Source organism: Dermacentor andersoni, chromosome 1 (genome assembly GCF_023375885.2).
Source record: "Dermacentor andersoni chromosome 1, qqDerAnde1_hic_scaffold, whole genome shotgun sequence".
Lineage (NCBI taxonomy): Eukaryota > Metazoa > Arthropoda > Arachnida > Ixodida > Ixodidae > Dermacentor > Dermacentor andersoni.
This window is the reverse complement of record NC_092814.1, coordinates 233,569,542-233,583,472: the sequence shown is the minus strand read 5'-3', so window position 1 is coordinate 233,583,472 and position 13,931 is coordinate 233,569,542. Positions and strand designations below refer to the sequence as shown.

The window sequence follows — 13,931 nt, the reverse complement described above, 5'->3', positions numbered from 1 at the left end:
AGCAAACTGTAGGGGTCGTGCACCGAAGTAGCTGCCACCATGACACTCAACTTACATGGTGAAAAACAGCATCTTCATCCTGATGTGTTTCTCTCCAGCAACACCATGGTAGGAAAACATGCTGCCTGTGACATCACATGAATAGTCCTATTGCCCAGTGGCACTTCACTGTCTTGTGCAGCAGTAGTTCGTTACCATGACAAAAATTTGAAGTACGGAGTATCATGTGGTTAGTGCTATAGATTTTTCCTGCACAGTGTTATCATGTGATGATGTGTCATTGAGGTTCCAGGCAATTTTAGATCACATTGCAATTACTCTTATTTTTTCTTGATCAGTTATGTTTGCATGTATGGCACAACTACACTTATGACCTGAGTGCTTGCCATAGATCAAAGTAGATGATTGATGATGAAATTGTTGGTTATCAGTGGCTACTTTGTAATGCATATCAAAGGGGTGAATCATATGCTGTAATGACATATAATTGACAAGGCCAGAGGAAAATTTTTCTAAAAGTGCTGCATACCTGTGTAATATTATCAACACTTCATTGGTACATTCTCATGGAATGAAGTTGCACCAATGCTGACCTCATACACGGTCAAGAAAGGTAGTGTTGGACAAATGGCAACAGTAACACCTTTAGAAGCTAGGGTAGTATGCCGCCTCACAGTTGTAAATTGTTCATTCATTCTGTACACTTCATACTGTACATCAAATTAGAGCCATGCACTACGTGCACAGTATAAGTTGAAACCACTGCAGTTGCTACCTTTTCTATTTTGTCCTGTTGTCATCGGTGTTGTCTTTTTGTTTTGTTTTTTGTTCTCATTCACATATTCCGTTCAAAGCACATTCAAAATTTGCTATGATTTGCAGAACATTTTGTGAACCACTACGAAAAAATACATTTGTGGGCAACAAGTCCAAATATAGTAAACAGACAATTTTAAGTAGTGCAAGTACCAGTTATTTTGATAGTGATGCTGCGAAATTGGAAATAGAAACCCTTTCACCTTGTTGACCAAGCGTCCTGGAAACAAGCTAGGTTCACTTTGTGCATTCAACCTCAGAGCCAAGCCATCAGTGAAGTTTGTTGAAAACCAATGCATCTCATCATTTATTCAAGCCAGGGAATGTGACACTTATCGCGCTCATCTATTATTATTTTTTTATCTATACATGCTTTGCAATATAAAAAGCGTCTTACTAACATCTCATCACTACAATTCTCAAAGCATAAAGCTATCTAGTTGTCACTGGTCTAAACTACTGCAACTATCTCTGTGAGTCTTCTGATGAAATCTTGCTGACTTCGCGCAGTCACATTACGGTGACCGCAACTTGTACTTCAAGTCTGCTAAAGGTCCACTGAAAGAATTTATGTTCTGCTGAAAGTTCCTTTATCTGCTAAGAGTACTTGTAAATCTACTAAAATTCTGCTAGGATCCTTCATATTCTGCCGTAAGCACTGTTCTCTGCTTAACAAATAAGTTGAAGTTCACAGAAAGGTCACTGAAAAGTCACTGAAAAATCTGTGTGCTAAATGCACAAAGCAGACTTTTCAGTGACTTTTTGTCATTACACAAGGCTATAAGACCTGCTAGATCTAATAAAAATCCATTAAGATTGCAACACTGGTTGTCGTGTAGCAGACGATCCATTTTCTACATTAAAAGCATGACACGGCTGTAATGTACTGTTGGCTGTAAGTCACTGTTGCATGTAATTCAATTCTCCCACATTGTTATTTATGAGCTGATATTTTATTATATAAGTATTGAAGTAAATAATTTTGAAGCTTTTCATTAAGAAAAGTTCCTCCTGTGTCACTTTTACATTTTCACTATGGCAATTTGATATCAGCAAATAAATAAAGGAATAAAAAAGTCCTATTTGCATATTTATTCAAGTTGTAAATTAAGAAATATGAGCCCCTGCTTGCTGTCAAAATTGAACTTCCAAGATGTGTCTGTGGTGCTTGGAACAGTCAACAAGGAGATGACATATAAATGAACAGAACACTGTTTTGCTACTATAGTTGTATTGTTGATCAAAAGAGCAAAATCCGTGTTCCCTCTGACATGCTTACACTGACAGTTGTGCATTCTATGTCTCTGAATTTCAGGATATCATGACTCAACTTGGTGCCATGTGGAAGCAGCTGTCTGAAGAGAAAAAACAGGTCAGGCATTTGGAAGGCCATTTTATAATTTATGCACAAATGATCAAGCCGAAACTTTCACAAGAGCTACAATCATTGCCAAATGCTGCTAATCTGAGGTCATGGTGAAGATGGAGGTGATATAGCATTTGTCCGCCGATCACCTGTTTCATGGGCCTAAATGGGAATGTTACTTTATTGTTATGAAAGTGCTGTTCTCTGTAAAATGATGTTAGTTGGATTAGTATCTGTTCATGTTGTGCTTCCTCTAGGAATATCAGCTCACATGTATCTGACTTCCTAAGATTTTTGTTAGTCTTGTAGTGCCGTCTATCGTCTCTCTGCTGAAGGAATACTTGCTGCCTAATGTGTAATGTAAATATTGTTCTTAACTTTTGCAGCCACTGATTTCTCTAGCAGTGTTCTTTTTTCAGGACAAACATTTTTTCCATAAGTTATTGCCAAGTGTAGTGGACACGCAATACACAGCAAATAATTAGTCATTTAGAGCCAGCCTTCTATACTCACCTGTAAAAAATTTTCGACAATCAGACAGTTGGTGAAATTGTGATAGTCAACTTTCAGTTAAGCTTTCCCAAGACACACAGTCTAGTCTGAGACAGGCACATAGTTCTGGTGCCCATGTAATATTTTCTTTTCAACTACCTTCACCTTAAAATCATAAACTCATGTTCCTTTGACACATCGTATAGTATTCTCATTAAAGGCCACACTTTCTTACCTAAATTTGGGTCCAAATTTCACAGGTGTGGCCTATACACAGGTAAAATGTGAGTAAATGTGTATCTGCTTTGAATAACAGACCTGCTTGTCGCAGTATGTAATGACCCTGAGAAGCCTTTACTTTAGCACCATTCACTACTTTATAAGTCATTGCTGACAACTGCAGAAGCTGGAGCAGCTTTTGCAAAAATTGCGCTCTTCAAAGGAGCAGCAGTCTTTGGACGTCTTCAGATGCCTTCTACATTGTACTACATGATGAAAAGACCACCAGAGTTTTCATGTAAAATGTGGAATAAGTTTTAGAGTCGATAGTGCCTGCGTTAATCATTTGTCAAGTCACCAAGTGTGATATAACCAGTTTTCATACGTCTCGAGAAACTAAATGCAGCTGCGGCAGTATCGTCTGTATGCAGGGACTTGCCTGTAAACAGTTATTGCTAGGCTATGTGGGCAAGTTATAGTAATGCTTTGAGAGACTAGAAATGAGATAAAAATTAGTTTTTTGACAGCCATAACCAGAAACTGCACACATAGCAATACTGAATCTGAAGCGTGCAAGTGCAAGCGTGAGCACACAGCAGTAAACAAAGCAAAGTATGAAGGATTTGTCTGGATCTGTGCTCCTAAGTCTCAAAGATCACTACTGAGTACTGTGGCCTGTACCACATTTTTGTCAACCTTTTTGTTATGAGTTATGTCCCCGGCAGGTGCTTTGTATTGTACATGCAAAGAAGGGATACCTAAAGCAAAAATATTGGTGAAAATAGTGATGTTTAAGACATGTTGTACAGTGAAACCTTGTTACTACGTACACCACATTAACAAACCTTTCAGAAATCCCCTGCTGACTGATTATAGTTTTAATGTCAAAATATTTCAGTATTACGGGCTTAAGAATATCGAACATTTCAGAATAACGAACATTATTCAACTTCGTGTCATGTTAACAATGCCTCAGTACTACAAACTACGGTAATATTCAGAAATTTAGGGATTCTTAGATTTCCCTGTGTCTTTTACGGAAGCCGGAACAATAGGCTAGCAGACGACAAGGCGCAGAAAGTGGACGCTGCGACACATGGGTTCGGAAAACCCGAGACGGCACCGGAGGAAAACACTGGGAGGGGACTTTTTTTCTCTATTGTGGAGGCGACGACACATCAGGTTTTGCGAGCACATGCTTCGCTCAGACAAGTATGGCCTTGCAATGGAGGCACGTCTCTTCCTTCTTTTGCCCTTTTTTCTGCAAATGGCTCTTCTTTCTTTCACACTTCTTTCTGCAGCCATACCAGCTACGTGCGCAGAGAAATGTAACCTCCATGCTCACGAGGATCCCACACAGTCGCACTTTCCGGATGGTGTCATTTACACGTGCTTGCACTTCGAAATAGTTCAGGTGTCTGCCTCAAGCAAGACAGTTGCAGTGTCCACAGCATGTAATTTCTATGTAACAATATGAAAAACAAACAAACAAAAACAAACATTATGGTTTATAGGCGACATGGAGTTTCTTTCTGTCGGTAGTTTTCTCAGTGTCAGCGTCTCTTTTGGTTGTGCCACTCTATATAAGGTGGTGCGTGACAGTGAAATCCATGGTAAAGAACAAAAGCACGGGCCGAGAGCCAACAGCAACGTTATCGTGGATAGCTCACATCATGACAACTGATAAACTGGTGGGTTGATGGGCGAAATGGTTAATTTTGGGGCTTCCACTATAACAACCTTTCAGAATAACAAATGTTTGCTGCGGTCCTCTGAAGTTCGTTATATCGAGATGTCACTGTATACATCTTGAGACACTTCTGAGTAGACCTTTGCTGCAAATTTGAATACAGTAGTATGTGCAAAAAGTTTTGATGAAAAGAGTTGGAAGGTCAACACCTGGGTGTTGTCTCTCGATGCTAGTATATTGTCATAAAGTGGGTTCACTTCTTTGTTCCCATGTTCCCAACAGTGTTTTACATCAGACATAGATTGTTTTAAGTGACTGAATGGGTACTTTCCAAGTATGCTGGACATGAAATTGTTTATGTTCTCGTATCCTGTAGATGCATGAATGGAGTACACATTTCGTGAAGTTGGCAAAATTCACTGGTGAAATGAAAATTTTTGATCAGTTCTCCAGCAGTATACTCTCAATAATTCTGAAGACACAAAAAATGTGGTGAAACTAAATCTTTAATAATGAATAAAATCGATTGGCGCCTGGTGGGGATATCTCATAATGCCAGCCATTCCTTCTTCTGACCACCACTGTCACAGCCTGTCACAGGCTGTTTATGTCAGCCGGTTGAGGCAATACCATGACTCTCTCGTCATCCCATCGGCTTGAGTCACCTGAAGTTCTTTTCAATGGAGCATTTCTTATTAAGAAGATTAAGCTATCAATCAGCTGGAATGCCATTGCTGGCTCCTTGCACTCAAGGCTGGCTCCAAGCTCATGGTGCAAACATTGGCTAACTATGCTTCCCTTGTTCACATCTTGTAAATAAAACCTTCATTGCAACTGCACTATGGCATGGGTGGATTAGCTGTTGAAAACCCTTCATCTAAGTTTAGCAAAAGTTTATGATGAGTGCTTAAAGCAATTAACGTAGTTTTTCATGCTTTGAACACGGTGAAGCTTGTTATCGAGCATCCGTATCATTCACCTTCACTTTAACCACTTTGGCATTTCAGTGTTTTCTTTTTGCAATTTTGCACCAATTCAATCATTAATTGGCATCACACGCACACACACACTTGATGCTCTCTCTGATGCTACTGTCTTGGTTACGTTAGCACACAAAAGGAGCCTACTTTATTTTCATTGTCACATTCCATGAATGGCAGTATTATAATAATATTGTGGCACTTCTAATCTTTATGTGCATCTTTGAAAGCAGTGTACAATGTTTTACGATGTTCATCAAAATTTCTGTAAACCTCGAATGCTATGTGCTTGTGAGAGATGCCAAATGTAATCAGTTTGATTAGTCACAGGCACCTTGGTGCGCAGTGTTGACAAGCCCAGTTTTTCATTGCAGCCATATCTGCACAAAGCTGATGAGGACAAACTCCGATATGAACGGGAGATGAAGGCCTGGTCACAGCGGCTGGCAAAGGAAGGACAAAGTGATGTGCTAAATGACCTCAGAGAGGACATTCGCGAAATTCGAAAGAGCAAGCAGGGCTCTGTCCGCAAAAATGTCACATAGGAGTGTAGTGAAAAAAGCATGGCAAAATATTTTTTGCTTATTATTTCTCCTCTGCTTGTGTTTACTGATGGACATTTGTTCTTGAATAACTATTGGACACTGCAAGCTTTCATGCTGTTTTGTGGTGTCTGCTCAGCTTACATACATGAGCCAGAAATTTCATTTTTCATGATAATTTCAGAGACCATTATCATTGGATCTTTCTTTTCCGGCAAAGCATATTTCAGCACTATATAAATGTGAGAGGGCTGCTGTGTATATATGCTTTTGTTCTGCAATGTAGGTATATATTGCTGTTAAAGAAAAAGTGTAAAAGTTGTATCTTCAGAAAACAGTGCATTTTGTGGGAGAAGTCAAAATATTGCAAAGTTTTTCATACTACCAAGTTTCATTGTTGTGGCTGGATAAATTTAGTTCTTATTGACTAAGTGATGGTCTGATAGCAGTATCTATCATATGATTCACTTTTAGCCTTGTGCATAACTTTTAGTGCTAGAAGATGGGCATATTGTGTTCGTGCAGTTTGGGATATCCCTTTGTGTGTCTCCTGTATTGTGCTGCAAGTACATAAGGGCTGTTAAATTTCATAATAGCTGTTTTTGACTGCATTTTGTTTGTTATCATGTTTGGAATTGCTTAAAAATTAATGATTCTGAGCAACTGTACAAAAATAATAAAGGACTAGTTGCATTAAACATTGACAGCCACCATTGTTCTTGAACTGATTGTGTTGTCTCACCATGCTTGTTCATAGCTTGTTTAAGAACATGCGAGGCTATGCTCTCATGCCTTACTCAAGGAGTCACACTTTTTTTCTCCTGAATCAGCCTGTACAAATTTTTGGTCACCAAAAAAAAGAAAAGAACTTTTTCTTCTCTGTCTGAGCGTGCAACAACAATCAAGGCATTCATTAAGCAGGTTGGTGCGCAACCTCTGTAGTTGCTCTCTTAATTCCTGACTATGCACTGAGACTGTGCAGTACTTATTTATTTTATTTATTTATTTTGTGCATTCTAAGAATTTGTGAGAGCCATGTGTAGCCTCTTGATCAACATGAAAGGCAGCAGCCAAATTACTTGTTATATACTAACAGGGAGGGTATTCTGTAAGAGTCCACCTAGTGGACTGTCCATTTCGGCCGCTGCTGATTGGGTACAGCTGTACGAGCGAGGAGGAGACGAGCGGCCCCAGCCAATCAGCAGCGGCCAAAATGGACAGTCTGCTAGGTAGGCTCCTACAGAATACCTCCACAGGTCAAATTTAGATTCACACACCATGAGTAATTCTAGCTTAAAACCATATTTTGTATTCCCTCTCTTATTGCTCATGACTGGACAACATATATAGGCTGTCCCAGCTAACTCTAGGCTGAGGTTAAAAATATCTTAATGCCGCATAGCTGGACAGAACCAAGGTAATGTTGTTCGCCGTCGCTTGGAGATACTCAGATAATTTTTTTTTCATTCTACCTAATTACATAATTAGCCCTAATTAACCAACTTCTGTAATATTATAATTAGATGAAAAGCATCAATGAGAAAATTGTAGACCGACATGAAGAACTCCTGATACAGCTTTCTGTTGCTGAATACACGCTACATAAAAGTTTTTCCGGGCGTGAAAGGAGCCCGCGAATACACGCAAAGTGTCTCAAGCGACCAGTCGCGTGGCAATTTTATGTGCATTTCCTGGCTTCTTTCATGCTTGGAAAAACACTTTTATCTATCACGTGTTGAGCAACAGAAAGCTGTATTGGGAGTTTTTCATGTCTCTCTACAATTTTCTAATTTACGCTTTTATATCTAGTTATAATATTAGAGAAGTTGGTTAATTAGGGCTAATTATGTAATTAGGTAGAATTAAAAAATATAATTTGAGTATCTTCAAGTGACGGCAAAGAACATTACCTTGGTTCTGTCCAGCTATGCGGCATTCGCATATTTTTTACTCTGGCTAAAGTTAGCTGGGACACCCGTTTATATACATTACATGCACGCCATACTTGTCTTTAAATATATGTGCACCGTAGTCCTCCTCCGAGAAGAACTCTGATAAGCTGAATTTTATAAGCTAGTCTATTCAGGGACCTTCCTTTAGTTCCAATAAGATTGCATTTCTGTGTAGCTAATCTTCTGATAAGGTGAGATTTCTAGTTCTTTTGTATTTCCTTTAACTGTGACCAATTCTGATATTTTTTTTTTGAAGTGCAGGAAAAAATTGTCGAAAGTCAATGTGTATTATTTTCTTGTCAAAATTACAAGAAACTGACCACATACACGTGCGAAAATTGCCAAAAATTCACGACGTGTTAACTCGCCATTGGCACCAGAGGATGGTTGTTGTGATGGCGAGTTATCTCATCATAGGCAGTTAAGGTGTTAAAAGGAGACTAAAAAAAAATGTGTCCACGAAAGCAAGCAAGACTTGTGTTTGGGTCGCAGTAGCGACAAAAACTACTAATAAAAACTACTAAAACTAATAAACTAAAACTAAAAACTAAACTAATCTAAAAAAACAAACTACTAATAGCTCTCCCCTGCTATTCCTAGTGCCTATGCCATATTCCCCCACTGACTTGTCTCCAGCCTGGTAGGCAAGAAGCAGGCTGGAGACAAGTCAGTGGGGGAATATGGCATAGGCACTAGGAATAACAGGGGAGAGCTATTGGTAGACTTTGCAGAGCAGAATAATATGTGGACAATGAATACCTTCTTCTGCAAGCGGGATAGCCGAAAGTGGACGTGGAGGAGCCCGAATGGCGAGACTAGAAATGAAATAGACCTCATACTCTGCGCGAACCCTGGCATCATACAAGATGTGGACATGCTCGGCAAGGTGCGCTGCAGTGACCGTAGGATGGTAAGAACTCGAATTAGCCTAGACTTGAGGAGGGAACGGAAGAAACTGGTACATAAGAAGCCGATCAATGAGTTAGCGGTAAGAGGGAAAATAGAGGAATTCGGTATCAAGCTACAGTACAGGTATTCGGCTTTAACTCAGGAAAAGAATCTTAGCGTTGAAGCAATGAACGACAATCTTATGGGCATCATTAAGGAGTGTGCAATAGAAGTCGGTGGTAACTCCGTTAGACAGGATACCAGTAAGCTATCGCAGGAGACGAAAGATCTGATCAAGAAACGCCAATGTATGAAAGCCTCTAACCCTATAGCTAGAATAGAACTGGCAGAACTTTCGAAGTTAATCAACAAGCGTAAGGCAGCGGACATAAGGAACTATAATATGGATAGAATTGAACATGCTCTCAGGAACGGAGGAAGCCTAAAAGCAGTTAAGAAGAAACTAGGAATTGGCAAGAATCAGATGCATGTGTTTAAGAGACAAAGCCAGCAATATCATGACTAATATGGATGAGATAGTTCAAGTGGCTGAGGAGTTCTATAGAGATTTATACAGTACCAGTGGTACTCATGATGATAATGGAAGAGAGAATAGTCTAGAGGAATTTCAAATCCCACAAGTAACGCCGGAATAAGTAGAGAAAGCTTTGGGAGCTTTGCAAAGGGGGAAGGCAGCTGGGGAGGATCAGGTAACAGCAGATTTGTTGAAGGATGGTGGGCAGATTGTTCTAGAAAAACTGGCCACACTGTATATGCAATGCCTCATGACCTCGAGCGTACCGGAATCTTGGAAGAACGCTAACATAATCCTAATCCATAAGAAAGGGGATGCCAAAGACTTGAAAAATTATAGACCGATCAGGTTACTGTCAGTTGCCTACAAACTATTTACTAAGGTAATCGCAAATAGAATCAGGAACACCTTAGACTTCTGTCAAGCAAAGGACCAGGCAGGATTCTGTAAAGGCTACTCAACAATAGACCATATTCACACTATCAATCAGGTGATAAAGAAATGTGCGGAATGTAACCAACCCTTATATATAGGTTTCATTGATTACAAGAAAGCGTTTGATTCAGTCGAAACCTCGGCAGTCATGGAGGCATTACAGAATCAGGGTGTAGACGAGCTGTATTTAAAAATACTGAAAGATATCTATAGCGGCTCCACAGCCACCGTAGTCCTCCATAAAGAAAGGTGTCAGGCAGGGAGATAACGATCTCTCCCATGCTATTCACAGCGTGTTTACAGGAAGTATTCAGAGACCTGGATTGGGAAGAATTGGGGATAAGAGTTAATGGACAATACCCTAGCAACTTGCGATTCGCTGATGATATTGCCTTGCTTAGTAGCTCAGGGGACCAATTGCAGTGCATGCTCACTGACCTGGACAGGCAAAGCAGAAGGGTGGGTCTAAAAATTAATCTGCAGAAAACTAAAGTAATGTTCAACAGTCTTGGAAGAGAACAGCAGTTTACTATAGGTAGCGAGGCACTGGAAGTGGTAATGGAATACATCTACTTAGGGCAGGTAGTGACCGCGGATCCGGATCGCGAGACTGAAATAATCAGAAGAATAAGAATGGGCTGGGGTGCATGTGGCAGGCATTCTCAAATCATGAACAGCAGGTTGCCACTATCCCTCAAGAGAAAAGTACATAACAGCTGTGTCTTACCAGTACTCACGTACGAGGCAGAAACCTGGAGGTTTACGAAAAGAGTTCTACCTAAATTGAGGACGACGCAACGAGCTATGGAAAGAAGAATAATGGGTGTAACGTTAAGGGACAAGAAAAGGGCAGATTGGGTGAGGGAACAAACGCGAGTTAAGGACATCTTAGTTGAAATCAAGAAAAAGAAATGGGCATGGGCAGGACATCTAATGAGGAGGGAAGATAATAGATGGTCATTAAGAGTTACGGACTGGATTCCAAGGGAAGGGAAGCGTAGCAGGGGGCGGCAGAAAGTTAGGTGGGCGGATGAGATTAAGAAGTTTGCAGGAACGACATGGCCACAAGTTGTACATGACCGGGGTAGTTGGAAAAGTACGGGAGAGGCCTTTGCCCTGCAGTGGGCTTAACCAGGCTGCTGCTGCTGCTGCTGATGATGATGATGAGCGACAAAAAGCACATCAAGATTTGAAAGAAAGAAAAAGCAACTGAAATTCCTAAGCATCCCTAGCATGTTTATGCAACCCTTACTAAGCATATACAAAGACGGTCCCAACTGTCAAGCAGCACTCCCCTCAGCTCGTCGCTTTCTCCTCTAACCCCGAGCAATATCTACTGACCTTTAGCAAACTCTCAAGGGTTGCGCCAACAGTGTTCACAGTCTGATATGTGCCTACTAACAGTTGTGTAAATCAGCTAGGCGTTCCTAGAAATTAACCAAGAAATGCCCCACAACAAGGAAATTCTGTTCAAACTTCCCACATGTGCCACGGGCGAAGCAGTCTCACGCAGACACATACTCGTGCCACTGCTCGCACATTCGTCTTCATCTTCCACGGCTGGCTTTAATGTCGCTCATCATGTTAGCGTTCCCATGTTGCCCCTCGCGCTTGTGCCACTGCTCTCATGTTCGTCTTCTTCCACAGCTGGCTCCGACGCCGCTCATCATGCCAAAAAAGGGGCCCATTTAATTAATATAGAAATAATTAAGGCACTTGAACCCACAAACTTTGGTGGGAGTCGAACCCACGACCTTCGGTGTTCATTAGGGCAAAGTTAATTAAGGCACAGTTAAGGTAGCATCAATTAAGGCACTCGAACCCACAACCTTTGGTGGGGGAAAGCAATAAGTAACAACACATTCGAATGAGAATGTAAACTTATTTAATTAATGTCTCTTGAGTGCGCAGGCTTTCACCTTCACCCTCTTTGGCATATGCTAAAGTAACTGTCAATTTTTTTCTATGCTGTTGAGTGACAATGACAAAATGGAATGATTCTTGATTAGAGATGGATGAATGTGATCCGAGAGACCGTTCCAATGTGTAATAACTATAGGTAGTGGTGATGAGTTAAATGTCTGCATTTGACCATGAATTCACATGAAACTAAGTGCGTTGTGAATGCGTCGAGATGTACGTACAGTAGCATGAAGCGGCAAACAGTGAAAGTTATTACTATAAATGTACCTGTGAAACAGACATAAACGAGCAATGATGCGGCGATCTTCCAATGACTGAAATGCAAGGTCTTGTTTTATTCGGGTAAAGCTCAAAAGATAGTCATAGTTGCCAGAGATGAACCTGGCTGCCCTATTCTGAATGGCTTCCAACATACGGATTAGATAATCTTGATATGGTGACCATGTGGATGAAGCGTATTCTATTTGTGTGCGAACATAAGTAATATATGCTAATTTTCATACATTAGAAGGCACATTGCACAAGTTTCTACACAGGTAGCCAATAGATTGAGAAGCTTTGGATGAGACAGCTGATGCATGCGCTGTCCAGGATAAGTCCAATGAAAGGTAAATGCCGAGATATTTGTACGATGGGGCAGTCGAAACTACGGTATTATTAATTGAAACAGTGAGCTATTGCGTTTTCGACTAAACGAAATTAACTTGCATTTGGAGGCATTAAGGGACATCTGCCTGGTTTTGCACCTTATATAGGTTAGTTCAAAGTCATTTTAGAGAGTAGAATGATCATCGAAACATTTAATATTGCGGCAGATGACGAAGTCGTCGCAAATAACCTAACTGAGGATGAAAGGTTAGCGGGTAAGTCATTGATGTATCAGAGTGTCTATCAACCGGGAATTCTCAGGGAAAACTCGGGGAATTTGTGCTTCAATTAGGGAAAATTAGCTGTCATCCTATTGAAAGGGAACGAAAGTTGCTCTACTGCTGGCTCGAGTAAAAGAGAGGAATCGTCTTTGACGCCGTGCCGTCGGCTGGAGGAGTTGCCAGTGTACAGTCGGCGACCGATATTCCGGACGCCCTATTTTTGGGAAATGCGCGATAATGCGGACGGCTCCGCGGCACCACCACGTGCCCCATAGAGTCAATGTATAAGAACGTTTGTAATTTCAGACGCAAGAACCCTTCGCTGTCCGATATTCCGGACTTTTTGCCGCGACCGTAGATCCGAAACGGCATTAATCAAAGCCAACACCGCCGTTTCGATAATCTCGCCGTTTCGAACCAGCGCTCTCGCACGCATATTCGCTGGCAGCCATCACCACGGCAACGCGAGGCTTAGCTGCTTCGACGTTCGCTATTAAGGTTTTTGCCGTTCGTTGCCGCGTTTTTCATTGAAAGAATTCGCCGCTGTCAGCAATGACACCGGCTCCGCCTCTGTAATCCTCGCGATTGGCTTCGAAGCTTAGAAAGCACGGCGCGTTGCATAATGCAGGTTCCCGAAAGGCAGCTTCGCCTCAGCACAGAATTGTTACGCAATGAAGCATACGTAAAGTATTGCGGTGAAGCTTAACAAGCGTGGGAAGGGGCAAGTCAAGCATTCTCTAATTATACACGCGCGCGCCTGCCGTCTCCTGTAACAGTACGAGCACCGATATCCCTAATAAATGTACTGCCATGCCTTCAGAGTTTTCTCGCACGTGCCTGTGGCGCCCTAGCAAAAAAACTGATAGAAATTTCTACAAGTCTCTTAGGAATATGTATAGGTTATAGGGGTCCTTCTATGAGTCTGATATATATTCCTACCTGACCCATAGAACTCTTTACCAGACTGGTAGGCAGCAGTAGATCTCACTGTGCTGCCTACAAGACCAAATAAACCCAGATAGAGATCATCATACAACATACAGAAGTCTAATTGAGGCACTGATAAAGCATTTTAGAAATAGCACACACACCGGTGCCCACACGCCTGAAGAGATGTTTTTAAAATTAACTGTATATACAACCCGGAACGCATTGCCTGCCACGTGAACAGATTAACAAACACAGTTGGGATATTAGAGTATCAAATGAAAATGAACTGTGTAA

At 41.1% G+C, this 13,931-nt stretch overlaps 1 protein-coding gene across 1 annotated transcript in view; it reads left to right on the top strand.

Moving 5' to 3' along the window:
* LOC126548511 (transcription factor A, mitochondrial-like) overlaps positions 1–6,809 on the top strand; it is a 44,963-nt gene extending 38,154 nt beyond the window's left edge. Inside the window, exons 7-8 of the mRNA XM_050196729.2 lie at positions 2,132–2,188; positions 5,938–6,809. Coding sequence (XP_050052686.1) covers positions 2,132–2,188; positions 5,938–6,108 — 228 coding nt within the window. The 3' untranslated portion in view covers positions 6,109–6,809. The remainder of the gene's footprint in view (positions 1–2,131; positions 2,189–5,937) is intronic.
* Positions 6,810–13,931: the final 7,122 nt, after the last annotated feature.